This window comes from Myotis nattereri, assembly GCF_964212035.1.
Source record: "Myotis nattereri genome assembly, chromosome: 3".
Classification (NCBI taxonomy): domain Eukaryota; kingdom Metazoa; phylum Chordata; class Mammalia; order Chiroptera; family Vespertilionidae; genus Myotis; species Myotis nattereri.
In genome coordinates, this window is record NC_138077.1 from 146035264 (window position 1) to 146061436 (window position 26173).

The 26173-nt window shown below is 41.1% G+C and overlaps 2 protein-coding genes across 2 annotated transcripts in view; one reads left to right on the top strand and one right to left on the bottom strand.

The window, feature by feature from the left end:
- The window catches only part of RPAP2 (RNA polymerase II associated protein 2), a 99508-nt gene extending 89727 nt beyond the window's left edge, over positions 1-9781 (bottom strand). Inside the window, exons 1-5 of the mRNA XM_081087759.1 lie at positions 9659-9781; positions 8918-8963; positions 1851-1965; positions 426-524; positions 188-253 (exon numbers count right to left, since the gene is read on the bottom strand). Of these exons, the coding sequence (XP_080943885.1) occupies positions 188-253; positions 426-524; positions 1851-1965; positions 8918-8963; positions 9659-9731 (399 nt within the window). The 5' untranslated portion in view covers positions 9732-9781. The remainder of the gene's footprint in view (positions 1-187; positions 254-425; positions 525-1850; positions 1966-8917; positions 8964-9658) is intronic.
- A 62-nt stretch (positions 9782-9843) lies between these two features.
- Positions 9844-26173, top strand: part of GLMN (glomulin, FKBP associated protein) — a 44358-nt gene continuing 28028 nt past the window's right edge. The window contains exons 1-7 of the mRNA XM_081087760.1: positions 9844-9924; positions 10701-10777; positions 11199-11324; positions 16571-16687; positions 17792-17900; positions 18970-19210; positions 20939-21041. Of these exons, the coding sequence (XP_080943886.1) occupies positions 10739-10777; positions 11199-11324; positions 16571-16687; positions 17792-17900; positions 18970-19210; positions 20939-21041 (735 nt within the window). The 5' untranslated portion in view covers positions 9844-9924; positions 10701-10738. The remainder of the gene's footprint in view (positions 9925-10700; positions 10778-11198; positions 11325-16570; positions 16688-17791; positions 17901-18969; positions 19211-20938; positions 21042-26173) is intronic.

Sequence of the window (26173 nt, forward strand, 5' to 3'; positions counted from 1 at the left end):
CTGATTGAGCTTGCCACCAAGGTATATGCCCTTGACCAGAATCAAACCCGGGACCCTTCAGTCAGTCAGCAGGCTGACACACTATCCACTGAGCCAAATCAGCTAGGGCTAAGCAGTTGTTTTTAGAATTTCATTTAGTATAAGATTAAAAATTAAGTGCTAAATTGAAAATAAACTTTAAACTTACCTTTCTTTCAGTAATATCATAGACTTTATTGGTTTTGGTAGAAATTTTATATTTCTGTTTTGGTACCTAAAGAAAAAAAAGTATGGCTTACAAAAGAATTCAAGTAATAAACTTGAACTTATGTTACAAATTATCTATATATCATGTCATTAGTTTATAACCTCAGTTTCTTATTCTTTCTACAAAGAACTTCATTAAATATAAAAATTAAAAGTCTATATGTTTTAAAATTACTTACTATTCCTAGCTTCTTGTGACATAAGGGATAACCACAGAGCTTGATAATAGAACGTTCATCCACGACATCGCTGTAGTGAGCAGGTGTGATACACTTCCCCTGTAATGAAATAAAAGGGGCATCCCCCAATCCCAGATTATTGGAAAAAGTTCCTATCAGCTCTCTAAGCCCCATAAATGTCATCTGAAAACACTAAGATAATAACACTACCTATCTCATAGGTTTGATGTTAGAATCAGAGGAAAAAATACAGAAAAAGAACTCAGAAAAGTGCTCAACATGTAGTAAGTACTCAAAAAATAAAAAAAGTTCTGCCACAGTAGACTATGCATCTTTGTAGATTATATAGTTCATGAAATAATTCTGAGGCAGGAGGAAGAGATGGTGTTATAGTGAGTGTTATACCAAAGCAAAATACTGATAGGACATTTTATTTTAAAAAATTATTATTAAAAAAATAAAGCACATAAAATAACAAGATATAATTTTACCTATTTTTAAAGCACAATCTAAAAAAATAAAGTATAACAAAGGTCAAAGTGACTCCTGACCAAATTTTTGTGCAAAATCTTCCAGCTTCTGAAAAACTGTACCAGAGAATGCTGAAGTGATATTTATAAGCTAACACTGAATTTTTTTCCATTGGTATCTTCCTCTTCAAATAATCTCACTTCTTGAGATTATTTTTGAAGAAGTTTTTCTGTATTAGCAGGGACTGAATAGTTTTTTATTGAGAGTACTATAAGGTACTTATTTCAAATGAAGTATTTCTGGTTTAGAGTCATCATGGTACACAGATTTTTATGCAGTTACTTATATTAATTTAAATTTATCACATTTATATTCCTCTTTAGAAAAATCTAAAAATTACTTCTGCAATAGAAGCTCTGAGTTTTAATTTTCCATTTCTTTTTTCTCTTAAGGATTATGAGGACATAATATAAATTTCCATTCAAAAATTTCATATAATAGAGCCATTAAAGAAAACAAGCAAAGCAAAAATGCAGATTATAATTTTCTTGTTAAGTGTTAAATCATAAAGGATCTATATTTGAGGTTTTAAAATATCCAAATTAATGGAATTACATTAACAAATATGATCTTTTGTTACTAAAATAGGACAGTATACAGAACATGGAAAATGACATTGGAATCATTAGTGCAAACGATGAAAATAAAATGAGAATAGCAGAGTGGTTAAAACAATTACTACTAAGGGGTGAAATATTTATGTTATTTTTCATTAGTGCATTTAAAGTCATTATAAAAGAAATACATGTGATTATTTTTTAATGCACAAATTATATAGCATGTTACCTGCATGTGGTGACTAAGAACAGATTCAAAGATTTCAATAATGCAAGTTTCATGTTGCACATATTTAAAGATTTTCTACTACAAAAATAATAATTTGTGAATACATACACACTCCATTAAGAATTCTTCTGTAATATTCTCTTCTAAAAGTTGTTCAACAATATGTAGAGCTTTTCTCTCAAACTCAATCTTCTTTCTCACAGTCTCTTCTAGTTCTGCTTTCCTAAAATTAAAAAATAATTATTTAAAATGTAACTTATTGTACTTGTAAGTTTTATATAGCCAATTTTCTGTTTTAAAATACACTAACAACTTACTATTTGCTACCTAAATTTATGTTTTTAATGCTGTTACTTTTGACTCAATACTTTTCAAAAAGGAAACAAGCTACTTGTTGTACTGGACACATAGGAGGTCAGTCACAAAACTAGATTTCCAGAACCCAGAGTACAAGGAAGAATTTCAGAGATTCCTACAGAAAAGAAAATGAGGTGAAATCTTTTTGCCAATTATGAGTTTATACTCGTTTACTTCTGTGGGTAACTAAAAAGGGAGGCTTATCCCCTGAAATATTTATAAATAAGAAGAGATCAGAGAGGAAAAAATATAATTTTGGCTCTTCTTACAAGTAAAAATTTGTGTCAAGTCTCAAGGTCAACAGATGGCACAGTTCGACAAGAGAGAGCCATATTTGCAAAGAAGTGTTTACTTACTTTTGTTGTAAGTTTCATTAAATAACTATATTGATATGACTGTGGTTTAGGAAAATAGCAATCTTCCTAGGAAGACTGGTCCTTGTCCTGGCACCAATGGGGCTCTGTCAGCTTTTGTGTGCCCCACACATTATGAACATAAAGCACGGGTTATCAGATCAAACAACGGCCCCAGGACAGTGGTTCTCAATCACAGCTCCACCTGATGAGATTTTTCAAAAAGATACTATGCCCAGGTCCCAATGCAGGCTCATTAAATCATAATCTCTGAGGATGGGGTCTGGTTATTGGTGTTTTCTTAAAAGTGATCCAAACAATCTTTGTGTGCGACTGGATTGAGAATCATTGTCACAAGACCAAAGATACCAACTCTCTTGGTGATGCATTTGCTCCTACCTAGCATTGGTGTCTACTTGCCTCCTAAACCAACCTTTGCTGACCTCCTGGACCTTGACTTGGCTCTCATATCTGGACCTAGAATGTACTCACCTTTTCTCCCTACCTTCAAAATGTTAGATTCTAATTTCTTCCCTGGAACAATATGTCTTACAAAACAATTTGGAGGACTGGCACAGGATTGCTAACTAGGAACACATAAGGACATTAAAACAAGAATAAATTTACAACTAACACAAGTTCTCCCATCATTTCATAAAGGCCATGCTTACATCAAAGAAGTATAAAAGACACGGACACAATTAAAAAGCAGTTCTTCATACTGACTATATTTATATCTAGCTTTATGAAAAACATTTTATTTTTCTCATTTTGCTGCCTACCAATAAAAGCAATGTATGTCAGGTACTAAGATCAGTACATAACTGGCATTAGGAATTGCTGACTTAGCATTAACTATCTCAACTCACAATAACTTCTCTTAACTGATAGATACCTACAGCTGCTTCCCATGGACAGCCAAGTCTCACAGCTGCCCTCTGTCAGAAATAATGACAGGTAGTGTGGTATACAGCAGTGGTTTTTGGTCTCACCATTCCTTTACTCCTAAAATTAGAGCTTTTGCCTATGTAAATTATATCTGCTGACACCATATTAACACATTGTATGAGGGAAACGTATTTATACGTTTTACTTATATGTTTTACGTTGACTGGTAGTAGAGCACGGGACATGTATTAATACGTTTTTTATAGACTAGCGGTAGAATGCGGGTAACGTATAAATACGTAAACTAAAGTTATCATAATTTTACTGAACGTTGTCATTTGCGCAAAAAATTAGCAAAAACGGCCCACGCCACCTGGTAGCGCGCGATAAAAACTACCTGCAAACAATGTGTTAAAAGTGAGAAAAAATTAAACCATTTATTTAATATCTAGAGGCCCGGTGCACAAAAATTTGTGCACTCAGGGGGAGTGGGGGGGTCCCTCAGCCCGGCCTGTGCCCTCTAGCAGTCTGGGACCCCTTGGGGGATGTCCACCTGCTGGCCGGGGAGCGGGCCTAAGCTGGCAGTCAGACATCCCTCTGGCAGCCCAGGAGCCCTCGGGGGATGCCCACTTGCCAGTGGGAGCAGGCCTAAGCTGTAGTAGGACATCCTTAGTGCTGCTGAGGAGGCGGGAAAGGCTCCCGCAACCACCGCTGTACTGGCAGCCATCAGCCTGGCTTGTGGCTGAGCAGAGCTCCTCCTGTGGGAGCACACTGACCACCAGGGGGTATCTCCTGCATTGAGTCTCTAACCCAGGGGTGGGCAAACTTTTTGACTCGAGGGCCACAATGGGTTCTCAAACTGGACCGGAGGGCCGGAACAAAAGCATGGATGGAGTGTTTGTGTGAACTAATATAAATTCAAAGTAAACATCATTACATAAAAGGGTACGGTCTTTTTTTTCAATAGTTTTATTCATTTCAAACAGGCCGGATCCGGCCCGCGGGCCGTAGTTTGCCCACAGCTGGTCTAACCCCTGGTGGTCAGTGTGTGTCATAGTGACCAGTCATTCCCAGTCATTCTGCTGTTAGGGTCAATTTGCATATTACCCTTTTATTATATAGGATAGAGGCCTGGTGCACAGGTGGGGGCCAGTTGGTTTGCCCTGAAGGGTGTCCCAGATGAGGATGGGGGTCCCGCTGGGGTGCCTGGCCACCCTGGGTGAGGGGCAGAGGGCTGTTTTCAAGCTGGCCACACCCCCTTCAGGGTGGGGGTCCCCACTGGGGTGCCTGGCCACCCTGGGTGAGGGGCTGATGGCTGTTTTCAGGCTGGCCAAGCCCCCCAGTGGGGATCCCAGTAGGGACCCTGACCCCATTGGAGTGTGGCCAGCCTGGGTGAGGGGCTGATGGCTGTTTGCAGGCTGGCCACAGCCCCACAGTGGGGATCCTCACCCCACGGGAGTGTGGCCAGCCTGGGTGAGGGGCTGATGGCCGTTTTCAGGCTGGCCATGCCAGCGGGCTAGAAGCAGGTATCTGGGATTTATTTAACTTCTAAAATTGAAACTTTGTAGCCTTGGTCCAGTTCAAAGCCTGGGTTGCCCAACCCAAGTTCCCAGCCCCTCCTTGAGCGGAGGCCACACCAGCTGGAAGGAGGTATCTGGGATTTATTTATCTTCTATAATTGAAACTCTGTAGCCTTGAGTAGAGCCCAGTGCCGGCTAGGGCAGGCGGGAAGCTTGGCTTCCTCCATCGCCGGGGGCAACCCAAGCCTCCTGCTTGCTCCAGCTCTGTGGCTGCCACCATCTTTATGAGGGAGTGAGGGAGTGATGGTTAATTTGCATATTACTCTTTTATTATTTAACTAGAGGCCCGGTGCACAAAAATTTGTGCACTCAGGGGGAACGGGGGTCCCTCAGCCCGGCCTGTGCCCTCTCGCAGTCTGGGACCCCTCAGGAGATAATGACCTGCTGGCTTAGTCCTGCTCCCAGGTGGCAGAGGGCAGGCCCAATCCCTAGGTGCAGCCCCTGGTCGGGCTCAGAGCAGGGCCGATTGGGGAGTTGGGGCACCGCCCCCTGTCATGCACAGAGCAGGGCGGATTGGGAGGTTGCGATGCTACCCTCAGTCACGCTCAGGGTAGGGCCGATTGGGCAGTTGGGGCACCGCCCCCTGTTACACTCAAGGCAGGGTCGATGGGGAGGTTGCAGCGCCAACCCCTGTCATGCACAGAGCAGGGCCCATCAGGGGGTTGGGGAGCTCCCCCCTGTCACGCACAGAGCTGGGCGGAGCAGGAGGTTGGGGCGCCGCCCTCTATCACCCACAGAGCAGGGCCGATCAGGGGGTTGAGGTGCCGCCACTGTCACACTCAGGGCAGGGTTGATGGGGAGGTTATGGCTCTACCCCATCACACACGGAGCAGGGCCCGTGGAGGGGGGGTTGGGGAACCGCCCGCTATCATCCACAGAGCAGGGCTGAGCAGGGGGTTGAGGCGCCTCCACTCTCACTCTCAGGGCAGGGCCGATGGGGAGGTTATGGCTCTACCCCGTCACACACAGAGCAGGGCCCGTGGGGGGGAGGGGGGTTGGGGAGCCACACCCTGTCACACACAGTGCAGGGCCGATCAGGGGGTTGGGGCACCTTCCCCTGTCATGCACAGAGCAGGGCAATAGGGAGGTTGTGGCCCTGGCCCTTGTCACACACAGAGCCGCAGGGCGATCAGGGGGTTTGGGCGCTGCCCCCTGTCACACTGATCCCGGCGCTGGGAGGCCTCGCAGCTCCACTGATCCCGGTGCTGGGAGGCATATTACCCTTTTACTATATACGACAGAGGCCTAGTGCATGGGTGGGGGCAGGCTGGTTTGCCCTGAAGGGTGTCTTGGATCAGTGTGGGGGTCCCCACTGGGTTGCCTGGCCAGCCTGGGTGAGGGGCTAAGGGCTGTTTTCAGTGGCGGGTCACTGAAGCTCCCAACCGCTCCTTTTTTTCTTTTTCTTTTTTAATTCTGGGCCAGCTTTAGCTCTGGCTCCAGCTCTGAGGCCTCTGCTGCTGAAAGCAGGTATCTGGTTTGTTTGGGTTCTATAATCGAGACACTGTATCAACTCCAGCTCTGAGATTCCGGCTGGCCGGCTGAAAGCGGGTTTCTGGGGTTTTGTTTAGCTTCTTTATTTGTTACAATGTTTCAAACTGCAAGCTCAGAGGCTGGCAAGGCAGGCGGGGAACGTTGGAGTCCTCCATCACTGAACAAGCAAGCCTCATGTTCGCTTCCAGCTGCCTGGCTGCTGGCTGCCATCTTGGCTGGCAGTTAATTTGCATATCGCCCTTATTAGCCAATGGGAAGGGTAGCGGTCGTACATTAATTACCATGTTTCTCTTTTATTAGATAGGATAATATACCTGTTACGTGTTAATATATATATATATATATATTTAAATATTTTTATTTCAGAGAGGAAGGGAGAGGGAGAGAGAGATAGAAACACCAATCATAAGAGAGAATCATTGATTGGCTGCCTCCTGCATGCCCCACACTGGGGATGGAGCCTGCAACCAGGCATGTGCCTCAACCAGGAATTGAACCGTGACCTCCCAGTTCAAAAGTTGACACTCAACCACTGTGCCCGCTGGCCATCCCATGCTAATATATCCTATATAATAAAACCCTAATACGCAAATCAACCAAATGGTGGAACAACCGGTCGCTACGATGTGCACTGACCAACAGGAAGCAGATGCTCAATGCTGGAGCTGCCCCCTGGTGGTTAGTGCGCTCCCGCAGGGGGAGCACTGCTCAGCCAGAAGCTGGACGCACGGCTGGCGAGCACAGTGGTGGCGGCAGCCTCTCCTGCCTCCACTGCAGGTGAGCGGTAAGGAGGTGAGCGGTCCTGGACTGCGAGAGCCCCAGACTGCGAGAGGGATGTCTGACTGCCGGCTTAGTCCTGATGGGGATTGGGCATAAGCTAGCAGTCAGACATCCCCCAAGGCGTCCCGGGCTGCAAGAGGGCACAGGCTGGGCTAAGGGGACCCCATCCCACCCCCAGTGCATGAATTTTGTGCATCAGGCCTCTAGTTTTTAAATAAAAAATTTAGTGTGAATAGTGGAATTGTTTTATATTTTTGAAAACTTCACTTTCTGGCTTAAAAGTATTCACCTGCATCGAATGTGGAAGTATTTTGTAGTTGGAATAAATTTATGAAAGATCACTCCCCTCAACAACTATTTGGTTATCCCCATGGCTTTTTAATTGTTTCATCATCTTGAATGGTCTGCTCAAAATACATTTCAGCTTGTCTATAGTCTGCAATTTATAGTGCTCAAAATAAGACAATCTCCTTAGGTTTGTGGTCAGATCAGTGTTAAAGACAGTTGCAATATTTCTTAAAATGAAGACAGTATAATCATGCTACCCTACGGGGAAATGCAGGCATCCCTCGTTTTATGGCACTTCACTTTATTTCACTTGACAGATGTTGCATTTTCTACAAATTGAAGGCAAGATCTCCACTAGCAAAAAGGATTATGACCTGCTTTATTGCGGTGGTCTGGAACTGAACCTGCATTATCTCTGAGATACGCCTGTACTGACCAAAGCAGATCTCAAATCCATCCAATTTCTCCATTCCAGATGATTATCATCCCTAACATATTAAAACTTAAATTTCATCACTTTATTCAAGTTTTCCCCTTTGCACGTAGAAAATCTAAATTGCTCTCACAGCCTACCAGGTACTGTCTGAACGGAGTCCTGCCTTTCTAACCCTTTCCTGTGCTCTGTTCTTGCCTTGCTCAGAATGCTGCACACCACCCTGGATCTCTCTCCTTCCATTAGGCAACCGAACCTTTTCTTGTCTCACACTGCATCTCTGGCTGGCGGTCTCTCCCTCACTACTCTGCCTGGTGAATGCCTACTTAGCCTTCAGGACTCAGGTTAATTATTACTTTCTGAGAAACCCTCCCCTGAAAACCCGCCACCTTCCCAGCCAACCTACAGCTAAATTAGATTCTGGTTATGAATTCTGACTCCTTTATAGCGCTTATCACAATCTGTAATTACGTATTCATTTGTGATAATTTAATTGGTATGTCTCTGTTCCACTAGATAGGAACTGTGTCTATTCTATTCAAAATTATATCCCCAGGTCCTAACAGGTCTGGCATATCTTACACTAAGTAAATAACTTGAAAAAAAATTAGTAAATTAAGGCCAAAGCCAACACTTCATAAAATACCACAGAAACGTATTTTTAAGTTCATCCTCACAGACTATTCCTATTCTAGAAAACTTTTGTGACAAAGAGATAAATCCAAGAGACAGCAGAGGACAACATTTTGCTGAAAATATGCACTTTTCTACAGACACTCATACCTTCATTAGAAATCTAAAAAGTGTCTGGTGCTGGTTTTCTGAAAGCGTGGAGCAGGGGGCTGTAACAGTCGAAGTGAGAATTTATAATGCTTCCCAGGCCTCCCCTTCTCATAATAATTTTCTTTTAAGGTAGCACCCATTACTGTTTTTAAAAGTGGTTCAATTAATAGGAGGTAAACAGTCAAATGAATACAGCTGTCCAAACACTAGTAGTTCTCATACCTTTTAGAAGCATCTTCCTGTTTCAAGGTACTTTTCTGTTTAGTACCTAAAATAAAACAAACAAACAAACAAACAAAAAACAGGTCAAGTTCTACCCGAATACATTAGGTTCCAGGGCAGATTCCTGCCCAAATAAAGTACCAGCTTTTCCACATATCCCATTTCCGATCCTGTGGAATGGGAATCCAATTTGTATCTGTAAGTTAATGACTCCAGAACCGTTCCCGGTTAACACGTCTCTCTTTCGGGGTTGAATTTTCTCCTGTAACACAGTTGCAGTGATGCACTCCTGAAAATCTGAGATGTGGGTACTTTTAGGGGTAACCTCTCTCCGACCCCCAAGTAATTCACTCCCGGGGCCAGGAAGCGGGGCCCCAAGCAGCAGAGCGACTGGAAGGAGGACCAGTGCCGGGTCCCACGTCTGCCCACGGGGCCCTGGTCACCTGCCCAGCCTGGCGGCCCCAGCCCTAGGCCCCCGGGGCCTCCACTGCCCTCTCCCTCCGAGCCGGGGCACAGCCCCTTCTGGGACACCCTAGATCCTAGGGGGCCTGGAACGCCAGGGTAGGGAGCCGGGGGTCCGGCCGCAGGTCTTCCCCGGGAGGCGCGAGGCGGCGGTGGGCGCGCTCGGCCTTCCCCTGCCCTGCGGAGCCTCTCGGGGCGCCCCGAGGGTCTCAGTCCGGCACTCGGGGGCGGGGGGGGCGGCTCTCGGGGTCCAAGGTGGGCAGAGGCCCTGAAGCCTACCTGCGGCCTTTCGAGAGGCGCGGTGGGCCCGGGCCTTGCGGCCGGCCGGTGACTGCCCGGCAGACTCGGCCATGGGTCGCGACGTCAGGCGCTCCGGTTCGCCTCGGCGTCTCCCTCCGAGGCCCCGCCTCCCTACGCAGCGCGGGGCGGGGCTGGGGCGGACCAGTGGGCGGGCCCGGCTCGTGGGCGGGGTCTGGGGCGGGGCCCAGAGCGGCTGCGCGGCCGGAGGAGGTGAGGAAGACGTAGGAGCGAGAGAGGCCCGGCCGGTAAGTGGGCGCAGGCAGAGGTCCTCGGCGGCCGGGGCCCGCGGCAGACCTTGGGGCGCGGGGATGCGGCGCGACGGGCGGATGAGGCCCGGCGAACTGGTGGGGCCCGAACGCCGGAGCGATTGACAATCGGGAGAAATGGCTTCCCTTGGATGCCGCCCGCACGCGCATTGGGGTTTAGCCGCCCGGCTGCGGGGCTGGGGCCGGGCTTCCACGCCGGGAGGAACGATGGGCTGCGGGAACGGGGTGGGGCCCCCCGAGTCCACGGGCTGGATTCGTTGTTTGGGGGGCTGCACCTCGTAAGGAAAGTGCCCGATCACTTGGCGTGGAGGGCATCCGAACTTTCCCCACCGCCGTGTGAGTGGTATTGACTTCAATTTTTGTCAAGTGGGGACATTAAAATATTAAAAACTCCCTATTGATTACAAGTGATTTCAAGCCCAACTTTTGGAAATAGTTTCAGAAATGAAATACTTTGCATTTTTAATGCACTTTGTATAATCCATACTAGCGATCCTTTTGGGAGTGCTCCAGATGATTTTTCCCCCCCAGTTGTATCTTTTAGAACTATTCTAAGCAAAACCATGCTTTTAAGAAAACCTGAAAGATGCAACAGGAGGGTTTTTTTTAAAAAAAAAGATTTTTATTTTCTTAGGCTAACATACAACTAGCTTTCAATAAAAGAATTTCAACTTTAAAACTTTTTTCTTTATTGTACTTACTAATTCATCAGAATGAAATATAACATTAATACTTCAATGTACTATCTCTGGTAGTTAACAGTGTGCTTCAGAACTAGGAAAAACAGCGAGGAATGGCTGTGGAAGAACTTCAATCCATAATAAAGAGATGTGTAAGTAATTTCTTCTTTTTTTTCTTTTTGCAAAGTTAAATACCTGCCAAAATACTATGGGAAGGGCACAGATTATTTTTAATTACACTTTCTGTCACTCAAATTGTTTATCTTCTTTAATCCTTGCATTTTTGACCTATGAAAAAGCATGAGGGCAGAAAGGCAGATTGGATTATTTGTCCATGTGGCATACTCCTCTAAATAACCTTTAAAATATTTAATATTGGTCCTTATAGATTTTTTGACACAGGATTTCAAGATCATTCATTAGAGTATTTATTAGGTTAATCATAATTTTCATATATATGTGTATGAAACTTAGGCAACTTACCTAGAATTTTCAGAGATAAAATAAATCAAGTAGTTATTGCATTTTTATTTGCCTAAACATGTTTTGTTTTGTTTATTTTGTTTTTGCCAGCAAATCCTAGAAGAGCAAGACTTCAAAGAAGAAGATTTTGGCCTATTTCAGTTAGCAGGCCAAAGATGCATAGATGAAGGGCACATAGACCAGCTATTAGAAGTTATTCAAAATGAAAAGAATAAGGTAAGTATGATCTTTGTGTGTACTTTTCAGTCTTTTACTAGGAAGGGAATAGTCATATGATGCTATTATTATTGATCCATTCATTTATTCATCATACATTTAAAAATCAACTTAAGCCCAGCTGGCGTGGTTCACTGTTTGAGCATCAACCTATAAACCAGGAGGTCAAGGCTTGATTCTGGTCAGGGCACATGCCCGGGTCAAGGTACATGCCCGGGTTTCGGGCTCCATCCCCAGTGAGGGGCATGCAGGAGGCAGCTGATCAATGATTCTCTCTTATCACTGATGTTTCTATCTCTCTCTCCCTCTCCATTTCCCTCTGAAATAAAAATAAAAATAAATACTAAAAAATAAAAATCAGCCGAAACCGGTTTGGCTCAGTGGATAGAGCATCGGCCTGCGGACTGAAAGTTCCCAGGTTCGATTCCGGTCAAGGGCATGTACCTGGGCTGTGGGCACATCCCCAGTGGGAGATGTGCAGGAGGCAGCTGATCGATGTTTCTCTCTCATCTATGTTTCTAACTCTCTATCTCTCTCCCTTCCTCTCTGTGAAAAATCAATAAAATATATTTAAAAAAAATAAAAATAAAAAAAAAATAAAAAAAAATAAAAATCAACTTAAATTTCCATAGTAGGAAACTGGAAGAAAAAAAAAAAGAATTAGGACTATTAGTATATTTTAAGATACAGTCTGGTGGAAGAGATAAACATGTAAACAACTAGAGAATAACTGAAATAAGTGCTACAGTTAAAGTATAATTAAAGTACTTTAGAAGAGGAGGGATTAATCCTGGTTAAGCACCAAAAGTGGCATTTGGATCATTAATTTACTTTGGGAAATATAAATATCAGGAAGACTAGAAATTCATTTTTGGTGGTTAGCACATTCTTTTCCTCCAGCCAGTTATATATAGAAAACCAGATATCAAGTTAGTTAGTATTTTGACATAAGGAGAGTTGGATAATCTTACTGACCAATATCATCCAGCTACAGTTATCTGAGAAGTCCATTCCCCACAATGGAAAAGTATGTTTTTTAGATCAGAAACAACTTTTTTTCAGACACAGTTTTGGCAACACTGGTGAATTTTGTGTCTTTGGACTTCTCTTACACAAGGGAAGACTATCTTCTTTCCAGGAACACACTTTGTTTTTCATTTATAGTCCTGTTTATTTATACAGAAGTTTTCTTTGTTGCCATTGCAATCTAGTCATGCTGACCTGTGATTATATCCAGGGCACTTTGATTGTGTTTAGGAGAAAAAATTAGGAAATTTTATTTAAAGCATTTATTTGTTTGTTTTTTAAATATATTTTTATTGATTTCAGAGAGGAAGGGAGAGAGAGATAGAAACATCAATAATGAGAATCACTGATTGGCTGCCTCCTGCATGCCCCCCATTGGAGATCCAATCCAGGACCCTTACGTCCACAGGCCGAGGCTCTATCCACTGAGCCAAACCAGTTAGGGCTAAAACATTTGTTTTTGATGTGTTTACAGTTCCTTTGTAGCCCAAAATAAAGTAAATGTAATGTTTTCTTTAACTCCTTGAGGATAATCTTTGAAAGTACCTTACTTTTAGCTAATAATAATAAAATTAATAACAGCTAGTATTTATTGAGTATTTACTATGTGCCAGATAAGGAAACAGTTGCTGAAGGGTAAGTGACTTGCCCCCAAATCCAGGATTTAGACCTATGCAGCCTGGTTTCAGAACTCCTCACCACTCTACTCTGCCTCCAGCTATCACCATATCGCACTTGCAAGGAAGTTTTAAAGTACACCAGAGGGAATTCATTGATTGTGGGGGTGAGAGAGAGTGAGGCATCAAAGATGACTGGGTTTCTTGCCAGGTGAGAGTTAAGATTGATTAAGATTTACTATTAATCTGCTTTATGTGAAATGTTTTTCTGAGAAAGCCATATAGTTTGTCCTAAGACACTGTAGTGCCAGGGTTTCTCAAATATTGGCACGATTGATGTTTTATAGCAATCCTTACCCCCATTAAATGACAATAAAAAATGTCTCCAAACTGCCACATATTCACTGGTAGGTAGGGAACAAAATTGCCGCCATTGAAAACCACGAGTATAGTGGGAAAAACATGGGGTTTGCAGCTGGCCAGACTTGTATGTAAATCCTGGTTCTACCTCATGTTAGTTGTTGGACATGGGCATGTCAGTAATCTCTAAACTTGAGCATTCTCTTTTGTCAATTAGGGGTAATAATCTTACCCTATAAGTTTATTAATATTAAACTAAACAAGTTTTAGCTCGTGGATTGTCATTATTTTCCCTTCCTCTTAAGTATTCACTATTTACATAATGACTGGATACCTTGCAGCTAATATTTTATTTGTAAAATATTTTATCAAAATTCTTTTTTTTTAGCTCACTTACACAAATCTTATTCAAATCTTAAATTTATCTTACAGTTAATTATGCTCAGAGACTCACTTATAGGGAAGAAAGGGAAAGAAGTACTTAGTTGGCAAAGTAGTCTCATAACAACTAGTTAAGTTTTAAAAAGTGAGATAGGCACTCATTTGTGGAATATAATGAACGTTATAAACTGATGAACAAAAATAGATACAGAGACAAAAAAGCATTGAACAGACTGTCAAACTTCAGTGGGAAGGCAGGGGAGGGGTGGAGGATGGGGGTAAGAGATCAACCAAAGGACTTGTATGCATGCATATAAGCATAGCCAATGGACACACACTAGGGTGGTGAGGACCTGTGCCAGGGGGTGGCGTTGGCCCCAGGGGGAGGTAATGGGGGGAAAAGGAGACATTTGTAATACTATATGTAATACTTTAAACAATAAAATGAAACTTTTTTAAAAAAGTGAGAGAGGCTTATTTAATAAGTAATGGTGGAGTAAATATTTAGTAATTTTGAAAAAATCAACTGCATAACAAATGCCTGGTTAGTAAGGACCTAAATATTAAAATCCAAGCTATACACACAAAAAAACCCAGAATAAAACAGAACAGAATATGAAATCTTTGATGGGAGGATACTTTGTTACACTTAAAAAGTAGCAGACATCTTTCAACCTGTATTTATGAAATACCTATTTTGTAATAGGCCCTACTCTAGATGCTGGGAATAGAAATAGCAGAACAAAAATCAGTGCCCCGGTGGATTTATGCTAAGGAAGATAAGATACGTACATGATAAGTAAATTATATAGTATGTTAGAAAGTGATAAACACCATAGAGAAAAATAAAGCATGCTTAGGGCTTGGACTGTTGCATAGAGATTTAAAGGAAGCAGGGGTATAAGCTATGGGACTATCTAGGAGAAGAGTGTGCCAGGTAGAAGAACTAACTAGTAAGAAAAGAATATTCAGAGAGATCAACTGAGCTGTTTTTCCCTTTAGGTAAGAAGCATGATTACTTTACTATTAGTTTTTAAAATATTTAAGTCTTCATTTTATACCATAGTTCCAACATAATTCTCATTAAATAAAAAGAAAGATGAAATAATTTGTTTTTTAAAAACATAAATGAATGTTTATAGATCTAAAGGGGGAATTTCATTCTAGAACTAAAAGAAGAAAAGGGACCAACAACAACAAAAATCAATATATTTTGCTATTTAAAAATAAGGACCAAAACACCAAATGATTATTTGTCACAAATACATCAAAATGAATATTAACATCTAGGAAAAGCATGCAGATTGATAAAAGTTTTTTTTTTTATTGATTTTAGAGAGGGAGGAAAGGAGAGAGAGAGAAAAAACATTGATGTGAGAGAGATACATTGATTGGCTGCCTCCTGTGCCCCGACCGAGGATTGAACATGCAACCAAGGTATGCGCCCAGACTGGGAACCGAACCCATGAGCTTCCCGTGCACTGGATGATGCTCCCACCAACCGAGCCACACTGGCCAGGGTGATAAGTTTTTTTTTAACTAAAATGTCCATTTAATAAATGAGCGAAGATGGAAACAGATAACATTTCCTCTCAAGAACTATGTGTCCATGTACACTAACATCTTCTGTAGCTTGTTCTCTCGGACATGTCAGATCTTATACATTTACACATTGACTTTGCAGAGCCTTTAATGTATTTCCCACCTATTTAGGCCTGACAGACTTCTCTGTTTCTCTAACAAGTCTTACCTTAGCCATTGCCTCTTCTGGGAAACCTCTCTTGCCTTCCCCAGATGGAAGTGACTATTCTCCTGCTATACCTTGTACGCTACTGATACTACCTTACAAGGTTGGGGTGACAGAGGGGGTATTGTACCTATTTGTCCTCTTTTTAGATATTTCTTTTTTATTACAAATGAACTAGAATGTGAACTCTGAGGAGAGATCTTAACTGATGTGTTCCTTGCTTTATTGCTAGCACGTAGAATATTCTAGGGACATGACATAGTACATGCTTCATAAATATTGATGAGTTGAAGTAGAATGCCGGCCAGAGAAGTGGAATACATTGTTGATAGTTTTGGAACTCAGTGATTTTGATAATGAATGTGGGCCACTAATTATAAAGATAAACTTTTACTTGTTTGGTAAGCATTCTGAAATATCTTTAAAAATAGAAGCACTATGTATGTAGGTGAGAAAATTAATGAAATGGCACCCTCTCCTTTTACATAAGTTACATGATTATAATATATTTAGAGATTGTCCAGGGTACTTTAAAAGGTTTGTGATCATTGGCTAGATTTCTTTGTGGTAAGGGAGTAAAATTCTCCATGAAAATTAAGTACTTGCTCATATTAAGCTAATGAATTCTCTTGTTGGAAATAGAGGACTTATTTAAATCTTGGGAAAAACCAACTTACCTGATTAAAAGTTAGTCTGCCTTTTCTCAGTGAAAGTTTTAAAATATTGATTATCTGTTAGTAGCCAACTCTAGGAATTCAGTGGTGAAATGTAGGATCTGCTTGCTTCATCTTTTCTACTTAGAGGAAATTCTAAACTCCAAGGTATGAAAGCTTTTTTTTTTTTTTAAATACATTTTTATTGATTTCAGAGAGGAAGGGAGAGGGAGGGAGAGAGACAGAATCATCAATGAGAGAGAGAGAGAATCATCAATCAGGTGCCTCCTGCATGTCCCCCACTGAGGATTGAGCCTGCAACCTGGGCATGAGCCCTTGACTGGAATCGAACCTGGGACCTTCAGTCTGCAGGCTAACACTTTATTCACTGAGCCAAAGCAAGTTCACTCTGAGCATCCTGTAGATGGCAGTATTTGTTTTACTTTGAAAATGTTATTACAGGTCATCATCAAGAATATGGGCTGGAATCTTATTGGTCCTGTTGTTCGATGCCTTTTATGGAATAATAAGGAAGATGATAAAAGAAAATATTTTTTGATGCTTGATTTATTGGTAAAGGTAAGTTAACAAAACTAGATTTTCTGTCACAATATGCATCAGTATTTTATAATTTTATTTACTGTTTAATACCTGTTTTGTTTTTGGTGAGAAAGCTTTTAGTTGATGAAAATGCAGGAGGGAACTCTGAAGAAAGGTGCAACCTTATTGATTAGATGGACAGGTCCATTTCAGTTTCCCCAAATTTTCTGGATATAAGAATTGTCTAACCTCATCTCAGACCCACTAATGTAGAATCTCCAAGAAGAGACCTAAGAAGCTCTATTTTTAATAAGTAATTTATTGTATAGATGTGGAACTCAAAGGTGCTTCATGGCCACACTGATCTTTTGGTAACATTGGAACTAGATTCACATTTCAGTGCTCTCTGCTCTGTGATATGTTCCCTAAAAGTACATGAAAAACCCAATCACAGTGAAAATAATAGGAATAGGGAGTAGATTAGTTGTGACTGACAACTTTAGAAAGCAGCTCTTGACAAAAGGTTTGGAATTATAAGTAAAAACTGATGATCAAGAAAGATAAATTCTGAGAAAAATGATGTTATAAGAATCTACTTAGAGATCAGTGCAAATAAATAAAAATATATACCTGGAAAGAGGGAACTCCATCTACATATTAAGTTATTAACTAAAAAGGCTCTTTAAAACACAAAGCAAGTGAGGTCATAAGATACAGCCATGCTCAGAAAGGACAAAAGAGACTGCGTTTATTTAAATAACATGACAATGTGAGATAAAAAAGATCCACCCACTGGGAGCTCTGGAGGCACCTTCAGAGTAGACAGGCAGAGCTCAAAGGAAACAGCTCTGGTGATCAGACTCCCTTCACATTCCTTTACCTTTTCCTTTGGCCAGGAATTTAAGTCTCCAAAATGTAGTTGTCTATTATAGACCCTTTAACTTTTGACTTCTTGTTTTACATTGATTTGACAATCACAGATTCGGTTTTCTGTTAAATTTTTTTAACAAATGTATGAGGTGTTTTACTATTAAGCAAAAAATAATTATATTTTCTCAGTATATGCCTTCTTTTAAAAATAGTAATCATGTGGCTTTAAATACAACTTGTATTAAACAGGTTCAATTGTGAATATTTTTGTAGTTATGTAATCCAAAGGAATTATTGTTGGGTTTGCTTGAACTGATTGAAGAGCCCTCTGGAAAACAGATATCCCAAATTATTCTTCTTTTACTTCAGCCATTACAAACAGGTAATGAGTATTTTGATATCTAAGTGCTTTTTATTTTCTGTGTAAGCACCTTGATGTTACTCCAAAATGTTAACAGTATACCAAAGTAAAGTTTATGGCTAATTATTGAATACTCTGCTTAAACTAGTCATAGCAATTCCAAGTGGAATCCAACTGCTCATAGAAAGATAACAATACCTGACTCAGAATGGGTACCCAGTAAATATTTTGTTGACAGGCATGCTGGTTTTCATGCACTATGTTGTAACTTAAAGCTTTTTGTCTAAGCCTTCCTATCTGCAAATTACATTCTACAATTTTTTCTGTAAACACATTTAGAAGATTGCCTCTGTGGCGTCTGCAGTGCTCAGCCTAACAGTGTTGTGATAGTATGTTGGTTAAGAACAATATCAGGCAGGGCATTGCTCACTCTCGGCATTGGGAGGTTAGGGTTGAGAACAGCAAGAGCACTACTATGAAGAATGAAACAACAGGTGTGGAAAGAAAAGGCTTCATGGCTAAGTTCCATAACAGTATTGGTAAGTAAGGGGTCTTGGCAAAGGCAGGCAGAATTTATCCCTGGAAACAGACTGCTTTTTAATTTTATGACCTGCATGTAATTTCAGAGTCTGATAGAGGGGCCCAGAATTAGAAATTAGAGTAAATTTGTTTTAAATGTGAATGCCTAGCAGCTTTATACCATTTGAAATATTCAGTATTCTAGAAATATTCAGTTTCCTATTTTTACAGTGTCTTATAGTTTACAAGACACTTTCACTTATTTTATACTTACAATGCCAAAATATATGGGAAAAAGTGTTTCCGTCTTAAGTATGTAACCTGTTGTAAACATACCTAAATAAAATTTCATGGCATCTATTGTGAAGTGCCATAATGGTAAAATGCTCCATTATTTTATGCACCACTAAGAAAGGGAATAAAAACACTGCCAATTAAGCTATCATGTCATCCTGATTCCAGATTTGTAAAATATGAAAAAAAGTTTTATAATTCTACATTAACTGTATTTGTCCCGTGTTCAGGGTGCTTGATGAGGCTGCCTCAAGTAACAACTTGGTCTCTGTTTTAGTGATACAGAAACTTCATAGCAACAAGTCATATTCAGTTGGATTAGCATTGTCTACCATTTGGAGTCAGCTATCTCTTCTTCCTGTTCCGTACTCAAAAGAACAAATACAAACAGATGACTATGGCCTTTGTCGGTGTTGCAAGGCCTTAATAGAGTTCACAAAGCCTTTTGTGAAAGAAGCCACTGATGACAAAGAAAACTCACTAGAAAATCAAAGGTTAAAGGATGAATTACTGAAATTGTAAGTATATTTCTAAGAACATTTCACAATGGACTTTAGTTCAGTTATCTTACATTTCTTTGTTTTATTTGCAATGAAAATATAAATCTAGTTTCAAAATTTGAATTTTCAAAGAATATAGGGTTCAGTTGCTATAACATGGGCATTTAATGAGGCATTGTTATTTTTTAAAATTAAAAACCAACATCCATTTATTTTGTTTGCTTTATATTTTATAAACTGCTTTTACTCATCAGAGTAACGGGGGTGGCGGAGGGTCCCTCAGCCCGGCCTGCACTCTCTCCAATCTGGGACCCCTTGGGGGATGCCCGACTGCCTCGCATTCTGGGACCACTGGCTCCTAACTGCTCGCCTGCCTGCCTGATCGCCTCTAACCCCTCTGCCTGCCTGCATGATTGCCCCTAACCACCTCTGTCTACCTGCCTGATCGGCCCTACTGCTCCCCTACCGGCCTGATCTCCCCTAACTGCTCCTCTGCTGGCCTGATTGCCCCTAACTGCCTCTGCCTCGCCCTGCACCTGGGACCCAGGATTCCCTCCTCCAGCCAGTTGTAGGCACCTGGGACCCGGGCTTCCCTCCCTCTGGCCAGCTGCAGGCACCCAGGACCCAGGCCAGCTTCACCCCGGCCACAGCCTCAGGGGACTGCAGGTGGGCGGCTTTGCCCAGGCCACAGGCACTGGCACCTGGGGCCACGGGGCAGGTGGCTTGTCCCTCTCCCAGGCTGCAGGTGCAGGTGCAGCCGCTGGCACCCGGGACCACAGGGTGGGCGGCTTGTCCCTCTCCCGGGCTGCAGCCTGGCTGGTCCCTATTCCTCTCTCCCCAGTGTTGAGTGTCTGAGCTATTATGGCGTGAGGGCGTGATGACCATTTGCATATTAGCTCTTTATTATATAGGATGATGCACTGTTCAATATGGCTTTCAAGCACTTGACATATGGCTAGTCCAAATTATGATGTGCTGTAAGTGTAAAATACACTTGGATTTCAAATACATGTTATAAAAAAAATACTAAAATACCTCAATAATTTTTATACTGATAGCATGTTGAAATGATAATATTTCAGATATATTTGGTTAATGAGATAAATTATTAAAATTAATTTCTCTTGTTTCTTACTATTTTTTTAATTGACTGCTGAAATATTTTAAGTTATATATGAGGCTTGCATTCTATTTCTGTTGGACAGTGCTGAACTAAATTATTGAATTACATGGACCAATAATTTTATTTTTAAAATTTAAGAGACTAAAACTACTGTTAGCTTTCTACTCTGTCAGGTTAGGACATTAAAATGTATTTACTATTTATGAAACCCATTATTTCACGAGAGAAAAGGTATCTTAACTAAAAAAATAGGAAAGGCTATATCACAGAATAGTTTGGTTTTTTAAATAAATACAGCTTTATGAAACATTACTACATTGTCCTCATTTTCCCTTGAGCTAACAAAAACTACATCATGGACTAGCATTGGTCCTCAGACAAACATTCAGTATCCATTGATATGGTCCAGACACAAAACTGAATCCTACCACATTGAGTCTGGTGTTCTCATGCTCTTCCCGTTACTAGAAAGAAGGATCTTTCATCACCAGTTTGACAAGTCATTGAGTTGTTGGTGCTTATGTTATTTTTTCATGTTAAATTAACTTAGATATGTTTATCAAACTAGGTATTTTATACTTAGGAAGTGTTATATTCATAGTTACCCATTTCTTATACCTTAGTTGTTTCAAAAGCTTGAAATGCCCTTTGCTGACAGCACAATTCCTTGAGCAGTCTGAAGAAGCTGAAAATGATCCTTTAAGGTCTTTTGCATCTGAAATAATAGTAAGTACAGCTAAATTAATCTGTTATAAAATATTCTGTAATCTAGAATGTCATCCTGCTGTATACTCATGTACCTTACCTGAGCATGTAAGTTAATATATTTATTAGTAATATGTATTTTTTTGTGGAACACAGGTAAACAAAAAGAAAATAAATAACATTAATGTCATTACCCAAATATAAATAACTAGAGGCCCGGGGGGGTGGGGGGGTGGGATGAGAGGTCCCTCAGCTCGGCCTGCACCCTCTCCAATCTGGGACTCCTCAGGGGATGTAAACCAGCAGTCAGACATCCCTCTCACAGTCCGGGACCGCTGCTCCTAACCGCTCAACTGCTGGCCTGCCTGGTTGCCCCTAACCCCTCTGCCTGCCTGCCTGATACCACTCACTGTTCCCCTGCCAGCCTGATTGCCCCTAGCTGCTCTCCCCTGCTGGCCTGATCATCCCTAACTGCTCTCCCTGGCTGGCCTGATCGCCCCTGACTGCTCTCCCCTGCTGGCCTGATTGCCCCTAACCACCTCTGCCTTAGCCCCTGCCACCATGGCTTTGTCTGGAAGGATTCTGGAAGACATCCGGTCTAATTAGCATATTACCCTTTTATTAATATAGATATAGATTAATACCTTCCAGACTATTTTTTGGTTTTTATAGTATAAACAAATGAACACTTAAATAATATATAATTTTTTCAAAAATTCTATCATATGTATGTACTCTTTTGTAATTACTTTGTTTCTTTTAGCATATTATGATTATTTTCCCGTTGGTTTAATAGTATTCCATGGTATGCATTTAGCATAACGTATTTAACCTGGGCCATGTAGTACAACATGTAGATTTTTGAAATTTTTTTCGTTATTATAAAATAATCCAGCCCAGCAGGCATGGCTGAGTGGTTGGGTGTCGACCTATGAACCCAGAGGTCACAGTTTGATTCCCAGTCAGGTCACATGCCCAGGTTATGGGCTCAATCCCCAATAGGGGGCATGCAGGAGGCAGCTGATCGATGATTCTCTCTCATCATTGATGTTTCTATCTCTCTTTCTCTCCCTTTCCTCTGTGAAATCAATAAAAATATATTGAAATAAAATAGTCCAACTTTCTTTTTGTAACTAAGCCTGTGATAAGAATCTTTGCATATTTTTTGGGGGGTGTGGCTTTTTTACATATTTCTTTAATTATTAAAATGAATTCCTAGAAGTGGAACTTCTATGCCAAAGAATATCCTCACTTTTAAGGCTCATGATAAATATTTTCAAAATAACTAGAGAAATAAGTAAATTTTATTTTAATATATTTTTATTGATTTCAGAGAGGAAGGGAGGAGAGAGAGATAGAAACATCAATGATGAGAGAGAATCATTGATTGGCTGCCTCCTGCACGCCCCATACTGGGGATTGAGCCCGCAACCCTGGTATATGCCCTGACCGGGAATTGAACCGGTGACCTCTTGGTTCCTGGGTCGACACTCAACCGCTGAGCCACACCCAGCTGGGCAGTAAATTTTATTTTAAAAGCAACTTGTCTTTATGCATAAACAGTATTTAAAAATGTTCTGGGATTCTGTATTAGGGAACTAATCTGAATTATAGAAAAATATGTACTTGAGATAGAGTCATGAATTTCAAGTTAGAGCTTTAATTGTGGCTGTTAATTTTCTTTACCATGTTCATCTGCACAAATACAGGTGCAGTGTAGGAGGAAAGTTGGATTTAATTAGTTCGGGGTATTGAGAACTATTGAGCTGTACAAATCAAGGAGAGGCAAGAACATTGAGCATGTGTGCAAAGGATTTAAGCAAAGTAGGGAAGCTAGGACAAACTAAAGTGAGAGACAGTGAAAAGATGATAGGATCACTAAATTGTAAGTTCACAAGATGTTGGACTTAGGTTAATAAAAGGACTGAGCTTGAAAATATCAGTGGTTAAACAACAGGATGCTTGAAATTAATATTTTGGAAAGGTTATTTACTAATAATAACGTCCGGATATGACCATGGGAGTGAGTATTGTAAGGCTAGGATGGAAACCAAGATCACTGGACTAGAAAAAGTAAAGTACCTGAGGTTCAGGGTGTTAGAAGCTCTTTGGTTGTACATGTAAGCCATGTCAGAAAGCCAGTTAATGGAGTGATGTTTGGGTCTGCTGGTGACTGCAACAAAGAAGAGTAGAGGTGATATATTCACATACAGTGAGTTTCAGAGCTGAGGGAATTTTAGAGAGGAGAGAGAATGGTCTAGAACAGGGGTGGGCAACCTTTTTGTGAGTGCGTGCCAAAACCAGCAAAATCTCTGACTCAAAATTCTTCTGCGTGCCTACCCTAATTTTTCGAGAACATGTTACGCCTACTTGATATCTCTTAAGGTGTACATATGTGAAGAACTTTGAAGAAATAATAAAATTCATTCGCGCGACAAAAACACAGTATATGATGATGAAAAATACATTTTTTTTTTAATGTATACATGTACACTGATAGTCCGACAGAAAACTTTATGACTCCGTTTGATATTATCAGTAGGACTTTTGCTGCTGCATCACTGATGACAGAGATTTTACATCAGGTTTATATTTCATGACCTTCAGAGATATGCACGAGCTACTACTTTCATCCGTCAGGCTACTCCTATTACGAGACTTAACAAAATTCATCACTGAAAACAAAGATTCACAAGCGTTTCTGGATGAAACCAAAACACTGGTCGGATCTAGGAAGGCAGGGAGAGTTAAGGCAGAGGCATAGAAATTGCTCTTCCCCTCTCTCATCAATCCATGTCTGGTCTTTAAGATAACTTGTTATGTAAAATTATTTATCTAAGATGCACCTACACTGAATTTATCTGAAAATGAAAAAGTCGCTATTAAGAAAAAAATTGTAAATGGAAGATTATAAGCGAGGGTTTTGCGTGCCAGCAAAAGTTATTGGTGTGCCATGTTTGGCACGCGTGCCAGGGGTTGCCCACCCCTGGTCTAGAAGCAGCAATGAGAACAGATATTTTGATTTTAGGCTCAGTGGCACAACGAATGTGGATGAAAAAAATAACCCTTTGAGAGCATTGCAGAGAAAACAGGTGTTTTCAGAGAACTAGATTCCATTTAGAGCAAAGGAGGTGAGAGGTCATTTATAGAAGAATGAATTTTGCTAATGATAGTGAGTTCCACAGGCCATAATTAAAGGATATCTGAAATTTTAGGAATTTGAGAGGGCTTAAGAGAAAAAGTCAGAAGAAGAGATGCCAAAATTTTAGGGTAACTAGATTCTGAGGATGAGCAATGATTTGGTGACTGATATGATTTGGTGACTGATATAAATAGGGATGCATCCTTTAGTGGGGTGAATGCTGGTGTCAGGATAGTAGTGAGGAGATTATGAGTAGTGAGGAGGGGGCGGGGAGGGGATTTTCCCAGGAGCACATGAGAGTATGGAGCCTCTTCATTGTTGCCCATGCTAGAGTACAGTGTAATCTCCTGGATGCGGTATAAAAACCCTCATATATATATGTACCCAATTTTAAGAGATGGCTGTGGAAGTTGGAAACAGTTAAAGGTTATTAAGCCTGGGAATGATGTAATTAAATTGTGTTTTGTATTCATCACTTTAGTGGAGGATGGACTTAACTGAGATAAGATTGGAAGTTAGGTGTCTATTTGGAGTTGTGTAAGAATGATGAGAGCCTGAGTATGGAAATGGTGGAGATGAACAAGAGCAGGCAAATTTGAGAACCTAAGAGTAGGTAAAATAAATAAAATTTGGTCAGTGATTCAATTTAGAAGAATAGTAAAAAGGTTGAGTCATGGTAAGATTTTTGCTTGGGAAACGGGGCAGGTGAAGCTGACAATAATTGAAATAGAAAATACAGAGCAAGGATCCAAGAGAATTTTGTGCTTTAAAAACATTTTTTTTAATTAAAGAAATTATAAAAAAAATTCAGAAATTAGAGAGAACAGTATAAAGTACCCTCACATACCCATCATCCAGCTTTTAACAATTATTCTCAAACATCTTGCCAATCTTGTTTTATCTTCTCTCTTTATTTTGTTGTAGTATTTTATAGCAAGTCCTAGGTATATAATTTATCCATGGGTCTTTAAGTATGTGTCTCTAATTGGCAAGAACTTTTTAAAAAACATAACCAGTGTTGTTATGACACCTAACAAGATTAATAATAATTTCTTAATCTATATCTGATTCCCAGAGAGAGCAGATTTTTAAGGAGTAAATTTTTATTAAGAGTAGATGAGATTTTAAAAAAAGAACATATTACATTAAATAAATACATTATTAAAAATTTTTTTTAAAGAATAGATGAGATCACCTAAAGGGGTAAATCATTGTGAAAAAGAGAAAAGGGTTCAGGACTGAACCCTGCAGAGTACCAGCTAAGATGAGACCATGAAAGGGACCAAGGAAGGAGAGTGGAAAAGGTGATAGAAATATTACAGAAACTGGGGTAGCAGGATTTCGGGAAAAAAGTACTTGATACTGTTAAGTGCACAGAAGGAGCCTGTGAAGTAAGAGTTGAAGAGCATCCATTGGATATCTATACTAATAAAAGGGTAATATGCTAATTAAACTGGGTCAACAGGCCATTTTCCAGATGTCCGACTTCCTTCTGGACAAAGCCATGGTGGTAAGGGCCGAGGCAAAGGCAGTTAGGGGTGATCAGGCCAGTAGGGCAGAGCAGTTGGGGGTGAGATCAGGTTGGCAGGGGAGAGCAGTTGGGGGTGATCAGGCAGGCAGAGGCAGTTAGGGACAATCAGGCCAGCAGGAGAGGGCAGTTAGGGGCGATCAGGCAGGCAGAGAGGGTAGGGGCAATCAGGCAGGCAGGCAGAGGGGTTAGGGGCAATCACGCCAGCAGGAAGAGGCAGTTAGGGGTGATCAGGCAGGCAGGCAGGTGACTGGTTAGGAGCCAGCGGTCCCAGATTGTGAGATGGATGTCTGACCACCGGTTTAGGCCCGATCCCACAAGGGTCCCTGATTGGAGAGGGTGCAGGCTTGGCTGAGGGAACCGCCCCCCCCCCCCCAGGTGCATGAATTCCGTGCACTGGGCCACTAGTCTATATGTATAAAAGGCTAAGTGTCCATCCTTCCCTCCAACCAGGGAATGCACACTGACCACCAGGGGGCAAAC